Raw genomic sequence first — 24044 nt, 5'->3', positions numbered from 1 at the left:
CACTGTCGTATATATAAATGTCATTTATATGTCATGTATACACATTACTGAGGGGTTGAGGTTAATGTTTGGTTTCCGATATTGAATAAAACATAATGAAGTTTTGTTCTTATCTGTCATTTTTAATGTAAATTACTTTTAATGTGTTACTTTATTATTAATACAGCAACGGTTTACCATGGTTGAAAAAGATAACGACAAATTAATCAAATTAAGACACACGATTGAGAGAAAGTATGTCTATAAACAGAGCGCAGCATGGAGCGCAGCAGTAAAGGAGGCAACCAACATGGCCGCCACGACAAGTAATGACGTCACGACGCCCAAGCCCTATTGGGGTAGGGGTGTGTTTGTTTAGGTGATTTCAAATGTCAGCATTGGCTTTCAGAGATCATGCAGCCCACCTTTAAACATGGAAAAGTTTGATTTTAATGACATGTCCCCTTTAAATAGCAATTGTGACAACTTGCCCAGTCTCATTTAACCTAAAGATGCAATCTGACATTTAATGCAGACAAACCCTTATTTATATAATACAGCGTAAACAATACACCGAAAACCCTGCTACTACACTTTTACTACAGTAAAACCATGGTTAATTTTTCGCAAGGGTATAACTTGAAGACGCCAGCTGCAATGTAATGCAGACCACATCAACGACGTGTACTCGTCACTTGTGCAATTAATTCCCTCTTTGACATTTACGTTGCTTGTGTACAACACATTAAGATTCAGTACTTTTCTCAAAAACTCGTTTTACCCGAGTGATGATGAAATTCGCTTCCCGTGCAGGTTTCAGTTTCCTATAAATCACGTGGCTTTAAGACTCGATCTGTTGTCCAAAATTCCAACCACGTCACGGGAGATGTCAGGTCGCGCTGATTGGCTAGCGGTTCTGGGTGGTCGAAATTCCGCCTGCCGATTGGCTCGTTTTCCTGTCACTCAAACGCAGTCTCCTCAGACAGGAGCGCGTTCCAGTAAGAGCCCGACATACTGTAAAAAGACAACTGGAAAACTGTAAACGACTTTAAACAGGGAACTGACCTGTTTGTCCTCTTCTGTTGGCAGAGGAGACGTAACGTATATCAGCGGACTCTTGATTTTTAACATTGCATTTGGTGGTGAGTAATAAAATATAATAATATTTCCGCATTCAGCATATTTTTTTTCTAACGTTACTTGTAAACTTTCAGGAAGTCTGCTTTATTGCTCGATATTATAATGATGTACGAATAAACGATTTATATACATCGATGTCGTCAATAATCTCTCATGTACAGCGATGTTTATCGTGTAAATGTGAAATGCTGGCAAAACAAAACACGAGGCTGCGTAACTTACATGGCAGCTAGGTTCAGCCCCATAAACAAAACAACATGCGTCATGTAACTTATCAGTCTTACAGTAGTCTTAAAATAAAAATATTTGATCTGTCTGTAATCCAAAAGGACATTTAGACTAAACGATCATATTTATAACTTGTTAATAACTTCAATAGAAATAATAGATTTACACCAAGCACATGCTCCCACACGTACACACCCACTCCCTTCAAAATGGGGACGTGCCATAGGCAATTATTATTTTCATAGAAAGCTGAAGGATTTATAAATCTAACTCTGGCATATTTAGGAAAAATACTTATTTAATCATTTGTAATAACCTAATAATAATATTTAATAATGAATAAATATACTTTTATAAATAAAAGTAACATTATTTAATCATAATTTTATTTAATAAAACTTACGTTTTATATTAAATTAAATATTAATTATTCATACATATGTCAATAATATTTTAATTAATGGAAAAATACTTATTTAATAATTTGTAATAACCTAAGAATTTTTTTTAATAATTAATAAATATACTTTTATAAATAAAAGTAACATTATTTAATCATAATTTTATTTAATAAAACTTACGTTTTATATTAAATTAAATATTAATTATTCTTACATATTTCAATAATATATTAATTAATATTAATATATACTTTTTTAATCGATGATGTATTCAGATGTTCACAAAGGGTGTTTTCGTCATTTATTTAACTAACTTACTGGATAAAATTTTGTCGTTTGCAGTGTGCGTCTTTGTTGAATGTTGGTTCATCATTGTATCTAGCACAAGCATTGTGTACTAACCTTCCTTCCTCCGCATCCGTCAACAACAACAAATCCATCTATTTAGTTACCTTTCTATTTACTTATTTCCTCCACAGCCCACAGAGTCGCCAACATGAGTCAGTGGTTGGAGCTGCAGCAACTGGATTCGAAGTTTTTGGAGCAAGTGGATCAGCTGTACGATGACAACTTCCCAATGGCCATCCGCCAGTATCTTAGCAGCTGGATAGAGAGCCATGACTGGTCGGAATTATTTTATAAATATATCTATAAATAGAATTAACATATTAAATAATACAATGTGAGGTCACATTGATAAAGCCCGGCCCACTTACAGTTCTGCATTACCATAGTTTCCACCCTCAGCGAGTTGTACTCTGTCCACTAGATACTTTTATTTGAACTTACCATTTGACATTGACTAGCTGAGCTTTTATCCAAAGTTTAACATTTTTCAACTCTCGGCGCTCAGCTTGGACAAAACCCACCAGCTGCTGGTGTTTTTGAGGGGTGTCGCGCTTCCGTTGGAAACGGTTGAGGACGTCCGCCGGCGTGGACGCTTTGGTGTGCATGCTACCTGCGTATTCACGGCAACGTATCGATATCTAAATAAGCTCAAAACATTAAGGTAGCATGCACACCAAAGCGTTTACGCCGGCTGCTGTTTTTAATTGTTTTCGATGGAAGCGCGACACTTTTTAAAAACTCCAGCGGCTGGTGTGTTTTGTCCGAGCTGAGCGCCGGGAGTTGATAAATTTTGAACTTTGGCTGAAACGCTTAACTCGTCAATGTCACTTCCCATTTGGCTGTCCAATCACAGTGGAGGAGGGGTGGGACAAATATCATAACAACCAACGACTGATAAACAAAGCAGAAGTATGCAACCAAAGCGCTCAGCTGAAAAAAGCTAGCAAGCGCCTATGTCGGCGTCCGCTTGGCTTTTTTAGCTGCGTTTAAACACTTTGGTGTGCACGTCCCCTAATAGTTTAACAATTTATTCTTGTGACCTGTAGGGACCACGTTGCCAACGTAGAGAACGAGTCCTTAGCCACCGTGAGGTTTCATGACCTTTTAACACAGCTGGATCATCAACACAGCCGGTTTGCAATGGAGAAAGACTTCCTGAACCAGCACAACATCCGCAAGATCAAGAGGAACTTGCAGGTATCTTTTAACAATTGAACATTTCCTTTAACAGTCATGCTACAAAACAAATGCAATAATGATTTTACAGACACAGGTTTGAATTTATTTTAATGCAAAATAATGCATGCGGAGATTAGGAGAGTGAGGTTCAAATTGATGCATTTCCTGATTAGTCAACTCCGACCTTTTCCTAGAGTCTCTTCCAAGACAATCCTGTTTCCATGGCAATGATCATCAGTCGGAACCTGAACGAGGAGAGAAAGATTTTAGTATCTGCCCAAATGTCCGAGGTCAGTGGTTTATAAACATCAACAATTACCGCAACTGTAAAATTTACTGTAAATACATTGGTATTCCCAGTTTTTTTTATTATGGTATAAATTTGCGCAGTGTCCGCTTGTTGTATTAAAGTAGTTTTCTGTAGCAGAATCGTGTAGAGAGCTCCCAAAACGACATGATCGTGGAGAAACATCGAGAAATGGATGCGAAAGTAAAAGACATCAAGATGAAAGTGCAGGTGTATACACAGTCAAGTTTACATTTATTATTTAGCAATTAAGCGACTTGGGAAAGCATTCCTTTTCTTTTTCCGGTTGTGTGTAACTTTCTGTGTTAACTTTCAAGGGAACTGAACAAATCATTAAAAATCTTGAAGATCTGCAAGATGAATACGACTTCAAGGACAAAACTCACCGAAGCAGAGGTGACACAGCTAATCTATCTGTTTTCTCTATAGAGGGTTTTAGCAGCAACATAAACAATCGGCATTTGTGGTACAAACTAAAGGGACACTCCACTTTTTTTGAAAATATGCTCAGTTTCCAGCTTCCCGAGAGTTAAACATTTGATTCTTACCGTTTTGTAATCTATTCAGCCGATCTCCGGGTCTGGCGCTAGCACTTTTAGCATAGCTTAGCACAATTTATTGAATCTGATTAGACCATTAGCATCGCACTAAAAATAATAGGCATATTTTCAAAAAAAGAGTTTCTTTAACTTCCGGTAGACTTCAATAAAATCCTTTTACAGTAATTTATTTCTAATAACAAGTAAGTAAATTACCTTCGTTCAGATATCATATCTAACGTGTATCAACTACTACACTGATCTAATGTTACCCAAAAGCAGTGTAAGCTAACTATGGTCGTTGTTATCATTGAACTTTATTGGTAATAACGGAACTACAGTTGTTTTAAGAAAACGCACACCAGACCGAAAAACACATATAGACTAGAAGTTAACTTAAAGCTCACGTAACACACGCTGTTTCTGCATTTCTGATGTTAATCTGGAGTACCTATAGAGTAGTATGACATCCTTTATAACTCTAAAGAGTCTTTAGTTTAATCAGATTTATAAAAGAAAGATTAGCTTTACCGAATCTTTCCGATAACGTACGAAAAAATGAAGAAGGAGGAGTTACTACCGCAGGAGGAGCGAGTACGAGTCATGCAACACTATACAACACTGTTTTAACGTATGATTCACTACATGTTCGTGTCATTTATATAATATGCACGCAACTATTTCCAACATAAGACAGAAGTCTTACTTACCGCGTGTAACTCGTCATGACCCGGTTCTGAAAATCCACAGCATCAAACACACACGCAAAACTCCGCTGCTAATCCGGATAATAAACTATATCCATTGTTTCCATAAGGCTGGATGTCTTCTCCTTACATCCAAAAACACACTTCTTGTTGTGCCATTGTTGACTTTTGAAATTAAAAAAAGCTGAGTGGCGTGATAAGCTGTTAGCAAGCTCTAGCGTCTCCCGCTGACTGACGGCTGGGCGGGGTTTTCCGGGGGAAGTTTTCCGGCGGAAGCCCATATAAAGAAGTGATACGTATCGAAAACCCCTGAAACGTCAGTTAGAACTGTAATCGAAAAAAACTAGCCGAAACTTGTACAAACCCTGGCGAAGTGCATTCGGCACAGAAATACTCTGAAACACGCCCAACTGCATTTTTGACACTTTGCCTACGTTTAGCATGAGGAAACAACTCTATAACTGTGTTAATAAGTCAGAATGCTTGAAATACCATTAAACCCCCCCTTTAACTACGGCAATGCGTGCATGTCCAATAAACTGTCTATAGTAGGTTTGTAAATTGATAAAAAAAATATTTTCTGCAAGCATCAAACAAACATTGTTTGTCGATATATTGTTAAATTACAACGAATATTTATTATATATGATAAAAATGTAAGATTAACATAAAACGATCCGCGATTAATCGCATACAAAGTAAACGTTTGTTTTTGTATAATATATGTGTGCACTGTGTGTAACTATTTTATAAAAACACACACACACATGCATGTTTACATGTATGATAGAAATTCAGTATTGCCTCAATATATTGTTTATTTATTAACATATCATTTATTTAAATATATATTAAAGATCAATGGTAAACTACTTTTTGTCGAAGTTCTGTCAATATATATATTTTTAAGCATCAAACACATTACGAAAAATTGATTCAGAAGTCAATATATTGTTTATTTTATTTATTAATTTATCATTTGTATTGCATTTTATTGAAATAGCTTTTTTATTTTTATTTTTATGTTTTTTTGTTTGACAGAGGACCTGAACGGGACGATTTCGAAAGAAGACCTGAATCGGGAGAGGCTGGCCATTCACTCCATGTTAGTGAAACTCAACGACATGAGAAAGGTAGGAATTTTTCAGATGGGTTGTCGTTCCTCCCGTACTGCCGATTGGTTATTGAGGACCACTGTGCAGTTGGGTTTAACCTGGTTTGGGTTTCTGTGCAGAACGTGATCAGTCAGATATCAGAGGTCTTGAACCTCATGGATCAGGTGGTGTTCGAGCTCATCTCAACAGAACTTGCCGAATGGAAACGGCGTCAGCAGATGTCCTGCGTCGGGGGTATGACCAACGTCTGCTTGGACCAGCTGCAGAACTGGTGAGGTTTCACTTTAGGCGGAGCTACCCATTTTGCACATTGTAAGATTGTGTCGAGTTTTAAAAGGGACGTATCATGAAAATTTGGCTTTTTCCATATTTAAGTGCTTCTATCAAATGTGATAAAAAGATGAACCCAGTAACTTAGTTTTGGTAAACCATTCTCTGCAAGCATGTGAAAAAATAGGTAATTGAAATTTGGCTCCACTTGTGATGTCAGAAGGGGATAATACATGTTATAATAAATTATCTATATGGTATTTTGAGCTGAAACTTCACATATGTACTCTGGGGACACCAAATCTATTTTACATCTTAAAAATGTCTTGCGAAGTGTCCCCTTTAAGATTTTTGTTATTTCCTGTAGGTTTACTTCAGTTGGCGAATCTCTGCTTCAGCTTAGACAGCAACTAAAGAAACTTCTTGAACTGGAGCAGAAGTTCACATATGAAAACGACCCTATTACCAATAGCAAAAGCACTCTGGAGGAAAGGATTACGTTAAACCTCAAAACTCTTATTACAAAGTAAGAGTCCTTAAGAAGTACAACTATGTTGCATTTTGCAGATTCCGTTTAATACTTAGCTAACCTTTTTTGCATGTGTGTTCAGCTCCTTGGTTGTTGAGAGACAACCGTGCATGCCGACCCAACTTCAAAGACCATTGGTGCTCAAGACAGGAGTTCTGTTTACCCTTAAAATTCGGTAAGGGTAAATAAATTCATACTTTGAAACGAGAGGTCAGATGTTATCGTTCGGTTTTGATGAGTCACATTTTTTTTATTGCAGAATGCTTATAAAACTTCAGGAATTTAATCACACTGTTCGCGTGAAGGTGCATTTTGATAAGTAAGTATAATGCAAAACAAACCAAAGTCAGACACTAAACCAAGTCAAATAATGACAGAAATATAATTTTGGCGTCAATTGATACTTTTTTTAAAGCATCAAACGGACATTACGAAAAAAATTTTTAGAAGTCAATATATTATTTTATTTATTCATTTTTAATTCGTATAATGTATTGTATTTTGTCGAAATGGCTTTTTAGTTCAGTTTCATCAATTCTAATTTTTAGTGCTGGGCAAAGATTAATCGCGATTAATTGCATACAAAATAAAAGTGATTTTTTTGCATAATATATGTGTGTGTTGTGTGTAATTATTATGTATATATAACCACACACATACATATATTAATTTCAGAAATGTTTAATTTATATATATATATATATATATATATATATATATATATATATATATATATATATATATATATATATATATATATATATATATATATATGTGTATATATATATATATATATGTGTATATATATATATATATATATATATATATATATATATATATATATATATAACATCTATATACAATATACTTTATTTTTAATTTATTTTTAATTCATATATATATATATATATATATATATATATATATATATATATATATATATATATATATATATATATATATATATATATATATATATGAATTAAAAATAAATTAAAAATAAAAACATTTATATACACAATATATACACAAATATAAATATACACAAATATATATACATAATAATTACACACAGCACACACTCTATATATATGCCAAAATCACTTTTATTTTGTATGCAATTAATCGCGATTAATCTTTGCCCACCACTACAAATTTTTTATCATAAATAATAAATAAATATAAATTAAACTATATTTAGTCCATACAGAATTTTAATTAAATATAATAAAATAAACTATAAATAATGTTTTATTTCTCTTTTTGCCCTCAAGGGATGTTGTTGAAAAACGAAAAGGGTGTGTATGTCATTTTTTAATTGGAAATATTTCTTCATTTTTTCACAACATTTTCATTTTTAGTATAATAGCTAATAGCTTTAAGATTTTATTGAATTTCATTTGCCTGGTAGATAAGCATCACTTCCTGTTTCAGGTATCGTATGTTTAACATCTTGGGAACATCCATGAAGGTGATGAACATGGAGGAATCCAACGGAATGGCGGCAGAATTCCGACATCTGGTAAAGCGGATAAAGACCATATATATAAAAGGCCATAATTCAGTCAAATATGCTTGTGTTTTTTTTTAAATAAAATCTTTTCTTACGTCACAGCAACTCAAAGAGAGGAAAGTTACTGGGAACAGAACCAGTGAGGTGAGGATTTGTTCGGTACTTCGAAATATGAGACAACTAATATGTTTGTATGTAATTCATTCAGTGAGGCTTTCGTTTAAAAGTTTGTTGCCTCAAACTTGTGGCAGGGCCCGCTGATCGTCTCAGAAGAACTTCACTCCATCACTTTTGAGGCGGAGCTTTGCTGGTCTGGAATGGTCATGAATTTTGAGGTAGATACAACAAGTTATGTTGTATGTTTAACTATTAAAGAAGCAAAACTCTTATCCGAGTTATTTTGGCTACCATAACGAGCGTTCCTGTTTTTCAGACTACCTCCTTGCCCATAGTCGTGATCTCCAACGTCAGTCAGCTGCCCAGTGGATGGGCGTCCATAATGTGGTACAACATGCTGACCTCTGAGCCCAAGGTAAAGCGCTGTCTCTGCTGGCTTTGTATATAGATGTCTAGTTACTAATGTATTTGTGGACTCTGGATTTTACTGACTGTGCGCAAAGTAACACTTCCTGTCTTGATCGTATCCTGTTGGGTAATGATGCAAGTTTTACTCGCATTCAAATGTCTATCAGGGTCTGGCACCATTTAAAGCTGAAAAGCACCTTTTAAAAGTTTTATTCAATTCTTGACTTTGAAACACAGGATGCAGAATGAAAATTCACATTTGATTTAAAGGATAATGATTCTTTGCTGAGTACTAGAAATAGAGACAATTTTTTGTGATATTAAGGCTAAAGTAGCAAAAAAGATATTTTAAATGCTATTGGTCATTTACACATTTTAAAATGGAAAGATTTCAGTGTTTCGTGAAAGTAAATTGAATTTGTACTTGCATAAGTAAATATAGCTGCCTGTGGATGTTTGTCAAGTAACTTTCCTCAAACCTCAGTTTATTTCTGTCTCTTTTTTGTTTTCCCAGAATCTGTCATTTTTTGTAAGTCCTCCTTCTTGTACATGGGGACATCTATCGGAGGTGCTGAGCTGGCAGTTTTCCGCCATTACCAAAAGGGGTCTCAATCAAGAACAACTAAGCATGCTGGGAACTAAACTTTTGGGTAAGTGTGAAAAGTACCAGTCAGTCATTATCACAATATAAATAAGACAGGACCTGTATCATTAGTGACTAGGTTTATTTATCAGTAATGACTGGCTGTTTTTATTTATCAAATTTATACATATACTGCAAAAATAATATTTTTACTCAGCTTTTTCAACACAATTATCTAAATATCCTTAAAACAAAATATATGTACAGGATATATGTATAGACATTAATTAATAGAACAAAAATAAAGAACATACTTTATGTTAATCTTACATTTTAATCATATATAATAAATATTAATTGTAATTTCACAATATATTGACTTCTAAAGCTTTTAATGTTTTTTGATTTGCTCTAGAATAATGAAAAAAAATTATTTTGTCCCAGTTAAAAGAACTAGATTTGGATAGAAAATTCTAAAATATTTAATGCACAAAAACTCGCCGTTGCCATTTTATTGACAAGTATGCTATTTGGCGCTACTAATGAAATGTAAAGGGGGAGTAAAATAGTGTATTGGTGCCCTTTTTTGCATTTAAATTTACATTTTCAATAATGGTCAATAATCGCACTGTATTGCAATTTAATACCTTTAGCCCAGTTATCTCGAAAATATCTTATAGCCGATATATTGCACATCCCTATTTAATAGAGATCTACCAGAATTTATTTTAAGTCTGTAGCCCGCCGGAGTATAGTCCGTTTTTTACCTGTACGCGCACGGTCGAATGTACAGCCTTAGTTTGACTCGTACGTGTACACAGACGTCCGACAAGTGTGTTGCGACAAAATGCATTGCATCTCCTGTGCTACGTACTTTTTTCTCCTGTAGGCGCATGCGAGACCAACGCATACAATGTTTGTGGTTTAAAAATCCAGCGGTGCACGTACAGTACTCGTGCACTTTTCTGACGACGAAAATTGCATCACGCACAGTCGCACACTGTACACAGACTTAAAACATAGACTTAAAAATGGACTATACTTCGGCCTTAAGCCTAACGCATTAAAACAGATGTTGACAAATGGTGTAAGACAAATTAAAATTGTTATATAAAATCCTTTATATTGTATATATAATATTTTAAATATATTTAGATTTTTAAATTTTATTTTATATTTTATATTTTTTAAGTTTTACTTTTGAATCGGATTTTTGAACAATTTTTTTTTACGTTTTCTCTGAAAGCAAGACATATAAATAATCTCACTTTATGCATATATTTCATGTTTTAAAGATGTTTAGAGTTAAAAAAAAAAACAAGACATTATTGTATAAAACAGAATTTATTGTGAAAAGTTATTACATTCAGTGATATTCAGTGTAGGCGCATGCACGACCAACGCATACAATGTTCGCGGGTTTAAAAACCAGTACTCGCGCACTTTTATGATGACAAAAATTGCATCACGCGCACTGTACACGGACCCTCGCATAGACGTAAAAATGGACCGTACTTCGGCCTTAAGCCTAACGCGTTAAAACAGATGTTGGCAAATGGTGTAAGACAAATAAAAATTGTTATATAAAATCTTTTATATTGTATATATATATATATATATATATATATATATATATATATATATATATATATATATATATATATATATATATATATATATATATATATATATATATAAGTTTAAATATATTTTGTTTTTTATTTATTTATTTTTTAATTTGAACATTTTACCTTAAAATATCAAATTTAACTTCAATATTTTAATAAAGTATTTTAAATAAAATTTTTACTTTTGAATTGGATTTTTAACAAAATTTTATTACGTTTTCTCTGAAAGCAAGAAATATAAAAATTATCACTTCTTGCACATATATTTCATGTTTAGAGTAAAAAAGAAGAAGACATTATTGTATAAAACAGAATTTAATGCGAGAAATGATTACATTCAGTGATTTGCAGCTTCATACATTTATAATACATTATACTCATACATCATTAAAAGTACTACATTTAATGAACTTTGACACCCAGGTCCCAAAGCAGTGACAGATCCTGAAGCTCAGATCCCATGGAATAGATTTTGTAAGGTTGGTTACCACATCACACTTTTTCTGTCAATTGAGCAGTTTAGCCATAAGGTTGAACATCATTTTGCCGAGTTGAATGGCAAAATATTACACATTTCAGTTCTGTTAATCGTAGTTGTGGATGGTGTCTGTATAAAGAAGATTTGATAGGTTGTTTGTCTTGCATGTGGGGTAGTCTGGTGGTGAGAAGAACGCTACATTTTGGCTTTGGATTGAAGGAATTTTGGACCTTATAAAGAGACACTTGTTGAGCCTCTGGGATGATGGGTAAGATTTCATGGCCCATACTTATTACCACTGGTAATAATAATAACAACAACATCTAAACTTCCTTAAAACAAGGTGAATTAACATTAAAAGCAAAATTAGCATTTCAGAAAATACGTTTAGGTTTCTTGTGTAGGCACAAATCTCAATAATCAGTTAATCTTGGCTACATGTGTAACTATAACTTTAAAAAAAAATGTTTAGATATTTAATTGGAAAAGCAGCAGCTTTCTTTTAACACCGTTTGTCTCTCAGGTGTATCGTTGGGTTTGTGACCAAGGACCGCACTAAAACTTTGCTACACGACAAAGCTCCCGGGACGTTTCTGTTGCGCTTTAGTGAAAGCAACCGCGATGGAGCCATCACATTCAGCTGGGTGGAACATGACGCGAACGGTAAGATGTTTCTTTAATCTCATACAATGTATGAAACCCGGGTGCACAGCGAATCAAACACCAAACCAAAGAAAAAATGCAATAGATGAATCTCTCTGCCAAACATAAGGCCCACCCTAAACTCATGATATTGGTTAGCCAAACCACTGAGCTCAGTGTTTTGTATGAGTTTGATTGAGTGTTTTGTAAGCTTTTTGGGTGTGTGCCTCCACTTGTGTATGATGCATCCCTTCATGCCCCCCCCAAAGAAAATGTATGAAATAAAACATATTACAATATACAATGTAGTGCTGTTGGTTAGTAGCCTTATTTATTACACAGGTTTTATTCATACTCAGAATTTATCATAAATGAATGTATTTTATAAAATGGGGTGCCAGTTTTTGAGAACCACTGGTTTAGACTAGACTTGAAAATATAAAAGTTCAGCATATAAAAACTTCTTCCTTTATCTTCTTCTTTCATCACCAAGATTTTTTTATGCTTGTTTGTTTAGAAGAGCCACAGATTCGCTCTGTGGAGCCCTACACGAAAAAGGAGCTCTCGGCTGTTTCACTTCCCGACATCATTCGAAACTATCGCGTGATGGCGGCCGAAAACGTCCCGGAAAACCCTTTGCGCTTCCTCTACCCTAACGTACCTAAAGACGAAGCCTTCAGGAAATACTACTCTAAACCCACAGACAGTAAGTGATCTACATATTAAACATCTAAAAAGTTTGAATTTTAATAAAGTTTAATTCTTTTTCGTTTACATCTGATATCATATCGTCTTTGGTTAATCTGAATTGGTTGGCTACACTTTAAAGAACTCCTTGTTGCACTTAAAATTTTAAGATTAATCAACTTGAATTTACAATTCAGTTAAAGGGGAGGTTTATTAGCCTCTTTCACACAGTAATTCTGGTAAATTACCATGAATTTACCAGAATGAATTTACCAGTAAAAACAAAAATGTGCTGTTCACACATGCAGTGACGTTCCGTCTTTTTACCAGTAAGACATCATTCACACATCAGTATCAAAATACCGGTAAACTCGGAGAGAAAGCGGAAGTTACCTGTGGCGAGCTCCGTCCGTGTCGTATTTGTAAACGGCGGGTTATGACTTAATATCCACGGTCCGTATTTTGTTGTTTTCACATCTGTGGCAAACGGTCGCGAAGTTGCTTGTGACCAAACAACATTGCGTTAGGCGGCGTCAAACGGAACTTCAGGTGTGCTCGACTTTTAAGCAACATGTATGTGGAAACGTCTGTAAACAGTGTGGGGGAAACCGCGTCACCTGTATAAAAAACTTTCTGATTGGCCCGCCCGATCTGTCAGCGTGGTCTGACGTCATCAAAATGCCGGTAATGCTATATTTTTCGTTCACACACAGCGCTTACCGGCAAATTACCGTTAATCTTACAACCTGTCTTACTGGTAAATTGGGAGCACTGATTTACCGGAAAGGTTCTGTTCACACATGACATGTTAACTGCAATTTATCAGTAAATTACCAGTAAAGACTGTATGTGTGAAAGGGACTATTGAGATTTCATGCATTCTGACTTATTAACACACTTTAAGAGTTGTAGTCCTCATGCTAAACATAAGCATAAGTGTCAAAAAAGCAGTTGAGCTTGTAACAGAGTATATCTAAGCCAAACTCGCAGCTTCTTTTTGTACAAGTTTCGTAATTTTTTTTTTAAACGGGGGTATCCGTTACGACTGATTGACCCCATATTCCTTTTATGGGCCTTTACCCTCAGAAAAGCATGCCTGCCCTGCACGTCAAGTGAGAGCGAGAGCGTGCATTAGCATTGCTCCGTCGAGTAGAAGTCACCGGTATCATTGCACAGCACGCGACAATTTTGTTTTAGCAAGATAGTTCGACAAAAGAAGTGTGTTTTTGGATGTAAGGAGAAGAAAACCTTATTAAGCTTTCCCTGTCGTAAGACAACAGTGGATGCAGTTCGTTTTTCCTGGACAGCAACGTTATTGCAAATGGGTTTGTTTGTTCCCTGGCTGTATTTCGGAGAGGATTGCTTTACAAACAAGGTTCAGTTTGACGCCGGATTTTCCACTTTTTTACAACTATTGGAACGGTCAAAACTTTAAAAGACCCCATTTAGGAGTTCCAACCATAGGCGTAAGTAAATCAAAATCTCACGTGTTTTGTTTGCAATCGCGCATACGTGCATGTAATGTAAACAACACCAACAACAACACTTTCTACTGCATTTACAACATTTACACCTTTTAAAACGGGCAAATGCAGTTAAAAACTGGATTATGTTGCTTTTTTATTAAAATAGCGGATAAACAAGCAAGGATTAATTACCTGATAGAGACGTCCTGCTGTATGTAATCGTTGCTGCTATTGTTCCTGTTCGTCCATTACTGACTAAGTATCCGATTCTGGATCATATGTATAATATAAGGCTGGTTATTTAAAAAAAAGTTTTTTTTAAAGTTTGATTTCCATCTATGTCGGCTGTAAATCCAAAACTAGTATCCGAAGCTGCGCGTACTCGTAACTCTTCAGCTCCGCCTACCGCACGCCTTCAAGTGTTCGACCTTTTACGCCAAAAATCGGAAAGGCTGTTTTTTATTTTATAAATCTGATTTAAAAAAAGACTCTTTAGACATATGAATGATGAAATACTACTCTATATATAAGCAAGATTAACATTAGATTGGCAAAAACGTCTTGTGTTATGTCAGCTTTAATCTGCTGCAAGCACTTATTTTGACAACACATGTAATGCACACAAGATCACTCGAGGTGCCGCAGACATATTTTGAAATGACGAACCACACACACGATGGGCTACATACATGTTGTGACGAACTTTGCATTGAGCGCCCTCGAAAAAAGAAGTCTCCACTGCTATAAAATTAAGTTGAATTAGCTTAAGGTATTTCAACTTCATTTATAGCAAAAAAGTTTAAATTAATTGTAATTTCAAGTTGATTAAACTTAAAGGGACCTATTTTAACCATCTAAGCGCATTGTCTAAAGCGCACTGTGTAAACGGCCGTGTCCGATTCCAGTTTTGCTAATTTAACGACGCGACAAATGGTCAGCGCAACCGGCACACAGTCTAAAAGGGTTTTTCCTATTCTCGTAATGAGTAATGGGTGTGTTTTGGGCGTAATGTGCAATTAACCAATGAGAGTCTCAGGCGAATTCCCTATTTACATGGCAGGGTTTACAGGTGGAAAATCTGAACGCTTTTTTTAGCAAGGAAACTGATCGTGCGCAAGGTTAAAGCGTGTTTGCAAACCATCTACGGGACAAGCCGAATTCCACCTAAGCTCCCTGAGGTAAAGAATGCGCGGGAGGAGATAGCGGTTATTGTGTCCTCGTCTTCTGGCATCACAAGAACGGCTGTACAATGCCGAAAAAGGAACAATGATGTCAGGGGACGGGGAAAACAAAAGCTCACTGCTAATAAAAAGCAGCAAGTGGCCACAGGTGGAGGGCCACTCCGGACCTAACGGAGCAGAGGACATCGCTGCCTCTACCCAGGGACGGATTGGCAATCTGTGCGTTCTGGAAAAGTCCAGAACGGCCGTTCAACGGAGGGCCGTCACTCGGCCGTCGGCAAAAAAAGTCTAATAAAGCAATATGTACAGCCAACAGCAGGGGCACTAATACGATTACTAATATGCTGCTACGTGTAAAAAAAAAAACGAGGATTAAGAGTCGGCCTACTAGCCGTGATTGGTCCACGGATTCCCGGAATTTGCGAGCCTGAGCATCCACAGCCTGGTTATGATGAGGGACAGACAGCAAGTTAACTTCACATCAGCAAGAGGTCCTGTAAGTGCCAGTAGTAGCAGGGCACATGACATTATAATATATACACAATATAAAAACAAATAAACTAAAATTAACGTAATACGCAACTACTGTTAGAGAGAGAGAGACGTGATGTGTGTGCGTGCGTGTGTCTGTGTGAGAGACAGAGAGAGAGGCGCGGGCGAAAACAATACATAGCCTACTCCGTCATTTTGTTCATATGGGACATCATTCAAACTGCAAAGTGTTTGCTTATCTGTGTGCAGTCGCAATAAAACAAAACATTGTGCTTTTGTCAAACTGTAAACTCTTGTCAAACTGTAACCTAACTGTCATTTAACCAAAATCACACACACACACAAAAGCAAAAAAAATTTAACCAACCCCATTTAAAATCAGTCTGTACTCTGTGGGTGGTCATTCATCGTATTGCATTGATTTTCATTTCTTTTATTGACTTTGTTGTATATGAGAGGTTGTAGTGAGCTCACATTTTCTGCTACAATGAAGACTAACCCTACAGTCACATTAGCTACAAAAGTGAACGACACCGAGCGACACGCACTCGCTTGATGGGCGTTCCTTGGCTAGTTTCTAAAAGCGGAATCAAAAGTCACTTTAGAGGTATTCTTAAGTTACAAGAACGGTGATTTTGGATTTAAAAGTATTTATTTCTCGATAAAAGTAACAAAATATATGAGATAAAATGCCAACCTTATCAGATATATACATAAATACGCATTTTCCGCCATCTTGAATTATTTTCTCAGACTCGACCACAGACCTACGTCACGCTGCTCCTTCACTCCGATTGGCAGTCGCTTTGTCGCATCGCTCAGCGTTTGCATAAAATAGCCTGCTTGTCTATTTTGGCCCCGCCTTGCTCACACACCGGCGAGCTTGTCGCTTGTCACTTGCAAACGGCCACTTCCCTTGAAAATGAATGGTAGCCTGTCGCTCTGTCTCTGTCGCTTGTAGATAATGTGACTGGGGGGTAAGGTATTGAATTAAACTGGAAAATATCAGGCATGCATTGCGACCACTCTAAACATGCTAATATACAAGAAAGGGGGCTAAATAATTGACAAAATATTAGTTTTACCAAAAAAATCCTAGCTTGCACTTTCTGTCTGTTTTCCATCAGAGTCCAGTTTTTCCTTGTCTTTCATATTTGTGTTTAGGATTGTGGAATTGGCAAAGACCTGGTGGTTGTTTGTGAAAGCTTTACAGACAAAAAATAGGGCATTGCCATTTTCATTATTTCACAGCCTTAATATACATCAAAGTGTAATATGACATATTAAATAACCTTGTCTGATAGTCTGACAGTATTGTGGCATAGTATCAGGACATCATAGTGTCTGTTGCGCACGACTAGGAGCGAATGGCCGGATGATGGGCCTATTTGGGAGAAAGTCCAGGGCTGTTTTTTTAGCCCCAGTCCGTCCCTGCCTCTACCCTTAGTGCTGAAAGCATTGAGGGATTTGGGGACTTAAAGGTGGGCTCGTCCAAGGTAATGCAATGATCAATCAATGTGTACAAAACATTGGGTCTCCTTATGAAAATATTTTATTAAACAAGCAACAGTCATAAAATAAATTGTCATAAAAATGTCATGACGAATCAGTATAATTGCACACTGCAATTATAATATTGAAATTCAGTATTAATTAAAAACACAAACATACTGTATCCAAAATTTAAATAATTAATTTGCGAAATCCAAGTCTATTCTGATTCAGGAGAGGTGAGGCGACCCGGATCACGACGCGGGAACATCCACCAGGAGGACCACCCATTCCAGGCCGGCTTTAACATGCTGGAGAGGGAATTGAAGAGACACGATCAAAGTGTGCGGCGCTTGAACACCCGCTTGAGCCGTTTGGAGAGGTTGCTGCTGCCCCTCGGATGCATCGCAGACAATGTAAGAAGGCTCGCAGAAGCAGCTGAGCGCATGACATCTGCAACACCTCCTCCCTCCACCGGATCTTCTCCGTCCACCCGATCGATGGCCACACTGCGCTCTGCTGCTCCTGGACCCTCCCGTCGCCCATCCCACCGTGAAATGCGAACCCGAGGAGGGAGAAGACCACCAGTTTAATGTTGTTGTTGTTTTAAAAAAAAATTGTGTGAAGTTTATTAAAATGCATATGTTTTTGTAATTAAACTGTGGTTCTCTTTCAAAGGCGTTTTTTTTCAGTCATTGAGTAAATAATAACATCAGCAGAGGTAAATCTGTAATGTTTCATATTTAAAAATGTTAAGTGCACGCCCTGTGTGTGTAAGCAAAGTGCCTGCACGTTGTCATCCCGTTTATAGGCGCATATTACTAACGCGCTTTTTGGCCATTTTTGCCTTTATTTTAAACAGTGATAGAGGAGATGACAGGAAAGTACAGGGAGGAGAGAGGGTATGGGACCACAAGTCGGAAATCGAACTCGGGTCGCCAAAAGTGCGAAAGCACCACATATCGGAGGGCTTCCCACTACACCATCGGCTCCCACACTAAGGCGCTCTGTAAATAACAAAAACAATATTGCGGCATTGACTTTAGACTTTAGAGCAGGTTTTTGTTGGTCAATGGCGTAGTCTATTTTAGTTGCCTCAAAATAGCAACACGCCAACAATGCGCCTGAACACACCTCGATTTTAGACCAGAACGCCCATGGGCGCACAAATTGGCGCGTTTGCTATTTAAACAACGTGGTGCTAAATGTGAAAATGACAATTGCGGCGGGTTGAAACTAGCAACTTGCGTCACGCATTGCGCCGGGTGTACGATAGGGCCCAAAAATTTAAGTGCAACAAGGATTTTTTACAGTGTAAAGGTTTTTGTTGTATACGTATCTGATTAATGTGAGTAATCTGAGTATTTTTTTAAGCAGTATGCTTTCGACACCCTTCAAATGTATTGTAAATTATTCAATCTTAAACCACTTTGAAATTCCATTCACACCTGAATTTGGATATTTGGGATCGAATCACACGGATAATGATACATGCTGATTTATCTTTTGTTTATCCAGAACAAGAGCCAATGGATGTTGATAGGAAGTCAGATGAAGGCTATATCAGTACCACCCTCATCTCTATCTCTGAAATGTAAGTCAATGTTGCAAAAAAAGCAAAGCAAACTTCACAATTCCACAGTAAAGCTAATATTTAAAGGGAAAGTTCTGCCAAAAATGATATAAACCCATGATTTACTCACCCCCAATCTGTCTGAGTTGCATATGTCCATCGTTTTTCAGACAAACACATTTTCGGATATTTTAGAAAATGTTTTAGATCTTTCAGTTGATTAAATGGGAAGTTAAAGGGTCCACGACCTTCAAGTCCAAAAAAAGTGCGTCCATCCTTCACAAAACAAATCCAAACGGCTCCAGGACGACAAACAAAGGTCCCCCGAGGGCAATCCGCGCGGCGTTGCCGTAGAAATATCCACATTCAAAACTCCATCAACGTAAACAACTACCTTCCGGTAGCGCCGCCAATCTTATACTCCTCCGCATTCAGGAGAGAGTATTAGCGTAGTGTACGCACTTTTCTTAGTGACGTATGACAAATTCGGAGGGCGGGGGCATAGATATATACACTAGATGTCGCCTTGGGGCTCTGAGCATGCGTCAAAACCGCCGCCATCTTAGAACAGGGGTCTTGTCATAGGAAGTATCTAGGTTAAGCTGCCATCTCTGCCTGTACTTCGAATTCATGGACGATGCCGGACTTTTGTGCTGCGTATGAATGTGAGGGCAACTAGCACTATGCATTACAGTTAGAAAAAGTAAATTTTCATAAAATCAAAACTTTTATTTTTTCCTGGACTAAATGCTAAATACATGTCTGACTGTTGAAACGGACCAAAAGAAAACCAAGAAAATCGATTTATGGTAATTTTATTTCTGTTACACCATTGCCTACAATGACGCTGATGCGGGGTTCCCCTGTTTCAAGATGGCGGCTCTGTTTGACGCATTCGGTCCAATGAACTGCCGTCGCCAATGCGACATCTAGTGTACATATCTATGAGGGCGGGGGCACAGAGCAGCAGCAGAGTAGCCTCCGTAGGCTGCGTAACGGCGCATTCACACGGGGCGTCAGCGTTAACGCTTCCCATTCACTTTTAATGGGTGACGTCATGCGTTGCCGAACTGAATTGTGGATCCGTCGGCGCCGCGTCAGTGCCGTTGCTCGCGGTAGAAGTTGAACATTTCTCAACTTTTCAAGCGGCAACGCGTGCGTCAGCCAATCAGATCGCCTTATGCAAATTACCTAGGCAGAGCCAGCCAATTACGTTTATGGAAGAACGGAGCATATGTAGCGGTCACTGTGATTGGCTGTTGGCCACGCTTCCTAAATGCGGACACGACTAAGATGGCGGTGCTACCGGAAGGTAGTTATTTACGTTAATAAAGTTTTAAATGTGGATATCTCTACAACAACACCACGCGGATTACCCTCAGAAGACCTTTGTTTATCATCCTGAAGCCGTTTGGATTTATTTTGTGAAGGATGGACGCACTTTTTTTGGACTTGAAGGTCGTGGACCCCGTAACTTCACATTTAATCAACTGAAAGATCTAAAACATTTTCATTTTTTTGTTTTTCTGAAAAACGATGGACATATGCATCTCGGACAGCTTGAGGGTGAGTAAATCATGGGTTTAATATAATTTTTGGCCGAACTATCCCTTTAAGTTAGTACTTTTTGATATTATCAAAGTACTAACTTAAATCTAGGGCTGTCCAAAGAATAACTGCGATTAATCAAATAAAAAAGTTATATTTTTTTAATATAACATACTAAACTATTTAATATCTTTGAACAATATATTCACAATCCTATAACTATCCAATCAAGAATATCAACATAAGCACAACATCTTGTGTTGACAAATGTGTTTTGTGTGATTTTAGGAAACCACAGGATTATGATCGTAACCTCATGCCTATGTCACCTGAGGTCTTTGTCGAGCTAGAGCGGATGGTATGTATACATTATATATATAAATATATGAAGAGTTTGGTTCGAAAACTGAATAAATCCATTTTGACTAATTTCGGTAAAAACGTGTTTTCTATACCAAGAAAGTGACAAGATGAAGTTTTTTTTTTCAAAATGCTATAAATCTATTGAATGAATATATAAATGTGCATTCATCTTTACCATGTTATATTTATTTAGTTGACTAGTGGTATACACTGATTAAAAAAATTAATCAAAACACTTACTTTGTCGTATTAGGAACACTGTCATTGCTGCGGTTATACTTGACGTCGTCGCTTAGCATTTTTCACAGCGATCAGCTGTAAAATGTTTTGGTCCTGCTCGATTTTCGTTGACTTTGGTAAAATAATGGACAGTTTTTCGTAAGATCCCCTGGGGTCAATGTGTTAGCATGACAGAAGCTTGATGCTGCCGTGTGAAAACAAGCAATAGCCGGCATTGTTCCGTCTCCCGAGTGCCTCTCATGTGAATTATTAGATTTTGATGGCTTACGTTTCTTCCCCGCCACAGAAAACCACCACAGGTTTATCAATGCCATCAAAAGTATTATTTTGTTTTTGTTTGTTTGTTAATCACGAAGTACAAAGTAGATGAGGAAAACTAGTATTTCGTGTGTATTCAACACACCGCCATTATTGTTTACAATGCGTGGAATGGTGCGCTGTGATTGGTTAAGCGGATTTATTGCATTCTGCAGAAAAGGAGGACTGGCGTTTATCGCGTTTTGGGAAAAAGGAATGAAAAGATGACAAAATAACACGGCGGATATTGGATTTCGCGTAAAATTAAGAATTTACTTTTTAAAACTGACCAGATACATACTGATTTTGTCGGTAATTTATTTCTTTATTGGCGTTGATTCCGTTTTGGAACCAAACTCTTCATATACTCTCTCTTCCGCTACCATTTATTATATTATTTATATATTACCATATATATATATATATTATATTGCATACAGTTATTATTTTGTTTTGTCTGTAGAATCCATTCATACCAGATATGGAATCAACAATTTTGGGGGTAGGGTACAATTTTTGTGTATTTCAAAATATACGCATTTGTTGCTTACTTAAGGGGTGGTCACACACTACACTTTTGTTCCATTTACTTCCATTCATACAAATGCGAATGCTTTAGACTGGAAAGATATTTCACATTTCGCTGCATACCAAAGTTCAAGTCTGGTAAACTTTGACCTGTAAATTCGTGTCCAGTAGATCACGGCATGACCTTTCTCGAATGAAAAGCAAAGATGGATAATAAAAAATTCGTCTGAAAAATATTCAGCGCATGTTGTGTAGTGTGACCGCCCCATTAGTGAATATTTTCTAGTATAATGGAATTATTTCTATGATCAATTACAGTTTACATTTCTCAACAATATTCATTTACAGCCAGGCACTGATACACATTTTTACTTTGCAGATGCCACAAAACTTCTCTTAAGGACTGGGTTCATGGATTTTTGCTTAAAAAAACCTAAAAAGGATTGTTCACACACGACGTGTCTTTAACTATCATGCACTTACGTTACAAATGCAAGGTTTCGATAGACGTACTTATTGCAATACGGAAAGGTTCGCGTTATTGGCAAGTCACATAGTGATGTAAGACACCATGAAGTGTGAGGCGAGGTCAGATCCTTTTTGTTTTGTTGTAGCGAACGGATTTCTTTAAAAAAAAAAAAAATACTGTATATATGCTGCCATCTATAAAAAACTAAAGAGAAAACTAATTTTACATTCATGCTATAGTATACTTAGCACTTAATATGGCAAATTTAAGCAACCTTATAAGGACATAGACGTTATAGTTTGTAAATAGCACTATATTTTATACATTTTATTATTGCTGATATGCCAAGTGATGAGATAAAGAGGCAGAAAGTAAGAAATAATTAATAAAAAGTTAAAATAATGTGGCAAGGGGATACAATCCTAATGGTTCTGAGAAGGCTTCATTTTTAACTATAAATTAAAATGTGACCCTAGAGTATTTTAGATTACCCAGAATGATTTTAAAAAGCAAGGATTCAGGTCAGATTGACACATTTAAGCTGTTGGGTGTTTAGTTTTCTTAAACACATGTGAAAAAAATCCTGAATGCTTTCTGAAATGTCTGGTGCTTCATTTTTTTATTTGTTTGCACATGTTTGTACCTTTATGTATTTTCTTTTCCACACTGGATTGTGCTGCTGTTTTCAATTACAATTATTTGTCTACTTAGTCTGTCGTGGGCATTATAAAAAAATATTTTCGATAACTACCGTTTGCTTTAAACATATACCTAAAAGCTTTTGGTGTAGACTAACAAATGCTGTATATATTTCTTAAAAATCTCACAAAGTGCAAAGCAATATATCGTAATTATTGTATAGTTGTCTTAAAGGGATAGTTCACTCAAATGAAGATATTTTAACTAATGTTTGTAACCAAGCAGATCTGGGGCACCATTGACTTCTATAGGTGGTTTCATCGTAACCACGCATGTTTTCGCGATGAAGCGCCTGGAACCAAAAGGGTGATTCTCACGAAATCCAGACTTAAAAGGTGTCCAGCATCAGATTTTTTTTAAAAGCCATTGAAACCAATTTTTTTTTGCACATATAAGATTAAGGTCTGAACTTACTATAACCATTTTTTTAGAGGATTTAAAAAATATTTACTATAAAATTTTTTAGATTATCATTATCAAAAATTATCATTACCACAACATTAAATATGCATTTACAAACTCATGTTTCGGTAATGAGAACTAAAAAGTTGTCTAGGTACTATGACAAACTAAATTTAAACTTTTATCTGGATAGAAAAATAAGAACTGCTTACCTGGTAGCCATCTTGAGTGTCACAGTCAATTATGTCCCTTCCAACAATTTTTTTGGGGGGAAAATGTTAGTTCATTGAGGGCTTAAACAATGATTGAAAATTGTTGCGGAGGATGAGAATTTTTTTATATTCATTATTATTTTCAATTATTATTATTACAAATACCACATGTTTCTTTTCTGTAAATGTCTTTTTTTTTTAGATTTTTTAATTATAAATATTTTCATGTCAAAGAACCCAAATTCAGTCATGGACACGTTGCGGTAATGAAAATGTTCCTCTTAA

General features: G+C 36.4%; 1 protein-coding gene across 4 annotated transcripts; it reads left to right on the top strand.

The window, feature by feature from the left end:
• Positions 1 to 943: 943 nt before the first annotated feature.
• Positions 944 to 22595, top strand: stat1a (signal transducer and activator of transcription 1a). 4 transcript variants are annotated; one of them, XM_073862306.1, is made up of 25 exons: positions 947 to 1121; positions 2228 to 2372; positions 3143 to 3293; positions 3470 to 3565; positions 3703 to 3792; positions 3900 to 3978; positions 5870 to 5961; positions 6063 to 6214; positions 6581 to 6739; positions 6825 to 6917; positions 7002 to 7061; positions 8017 to 8040; positions 8177 to 8264; positions 8358 to 8399; positions 8507 to 8590; positions 8689 to 8787; positions 9295 to 9430; positions 11415 to 11470; positions 11646 to 11737; positions 11993 to 12132; positions 12629 to 12817; positions 18947 to 19022; positions 20838 to 20907; positions 21913 to 21951; positions 22357 to 22595. In XM_073862306.1, exons 2-25 carry the CDS (start codon positions 2245 to 2247, stop codon positions 22375 to 22377), a joined length of 2256 nt encoding a protein of 751 aa, XP_073718407.1. In that variant the 5' UTR covers positions 947 to 1121; positions 2228 to 2244; the 3' UTR covers positions 22378 to 22595. The 4 variants fall into 4 exon arrangements, with proteins under 4 accessions (XP_073718404.1, XP_073718405.1, XP_073718407.1 ...); XM_073862305.1 differs by having other exon boundaries at positions 3700 to 3792; XM_073862303.1 differs by lacking the exons at positions 18947 to 19022; positions 20838 to 20907; positions 21913 to 21951; positions 22357 to 22595 and adding an exon at positions 17663 to 18036 and having other exon boundaries at positions 944 to 1121; positions 3700 to 3792.
• Positions 22596 to 24044: the final 1449 nt, after the last annotated feature.

This window comes from Misgurnus anguillicaudatus, chromosome 23 (genome assembly GCF_027580225.2).
Source record: "Misgurnus anguillicaudatus chromosome 23, ASM2758022v2, whole genome shotgun sequence".
Lineage (NCBI taxonomy): Eukaryota > Metazoa > Chordata > Actinopteri > Cypriniformes > Cobitidae > Misgurnus > Misgurnus anguillicaudatus.
This window is presented reverse-complemented; position numbering and strand designations above follow the sequence as displayed.

What these genes read in the sequence shown, in the direction of transcription:
- stat1a (XM_073862303.1), top strand. Translation starts at nt 2,245, where the DNA reads ATGAGTCAGTGGTTGGAGCTGCAGCAACTGGATTCGAAGTTTTTGGAG. An exon ending in TTGGACCAGCTGCAGAACTG is followed by an intron (nt 6,215 to 6,580) that starts GTGAGGTTTCAC and finishes TATTTCCTGTAG; the next exon opens with GTTTACTTCAGTTGGCGAAT. An exon ending in TGCTGACCTCTGAGCCCAAG is followed by an intron (nt 8,788 to 9,294) that starts GTAAAGCGCTGT and finishes TTGTTTTCCCAG; the next exon opens with AATCTGTCATTTTTTGTAAG.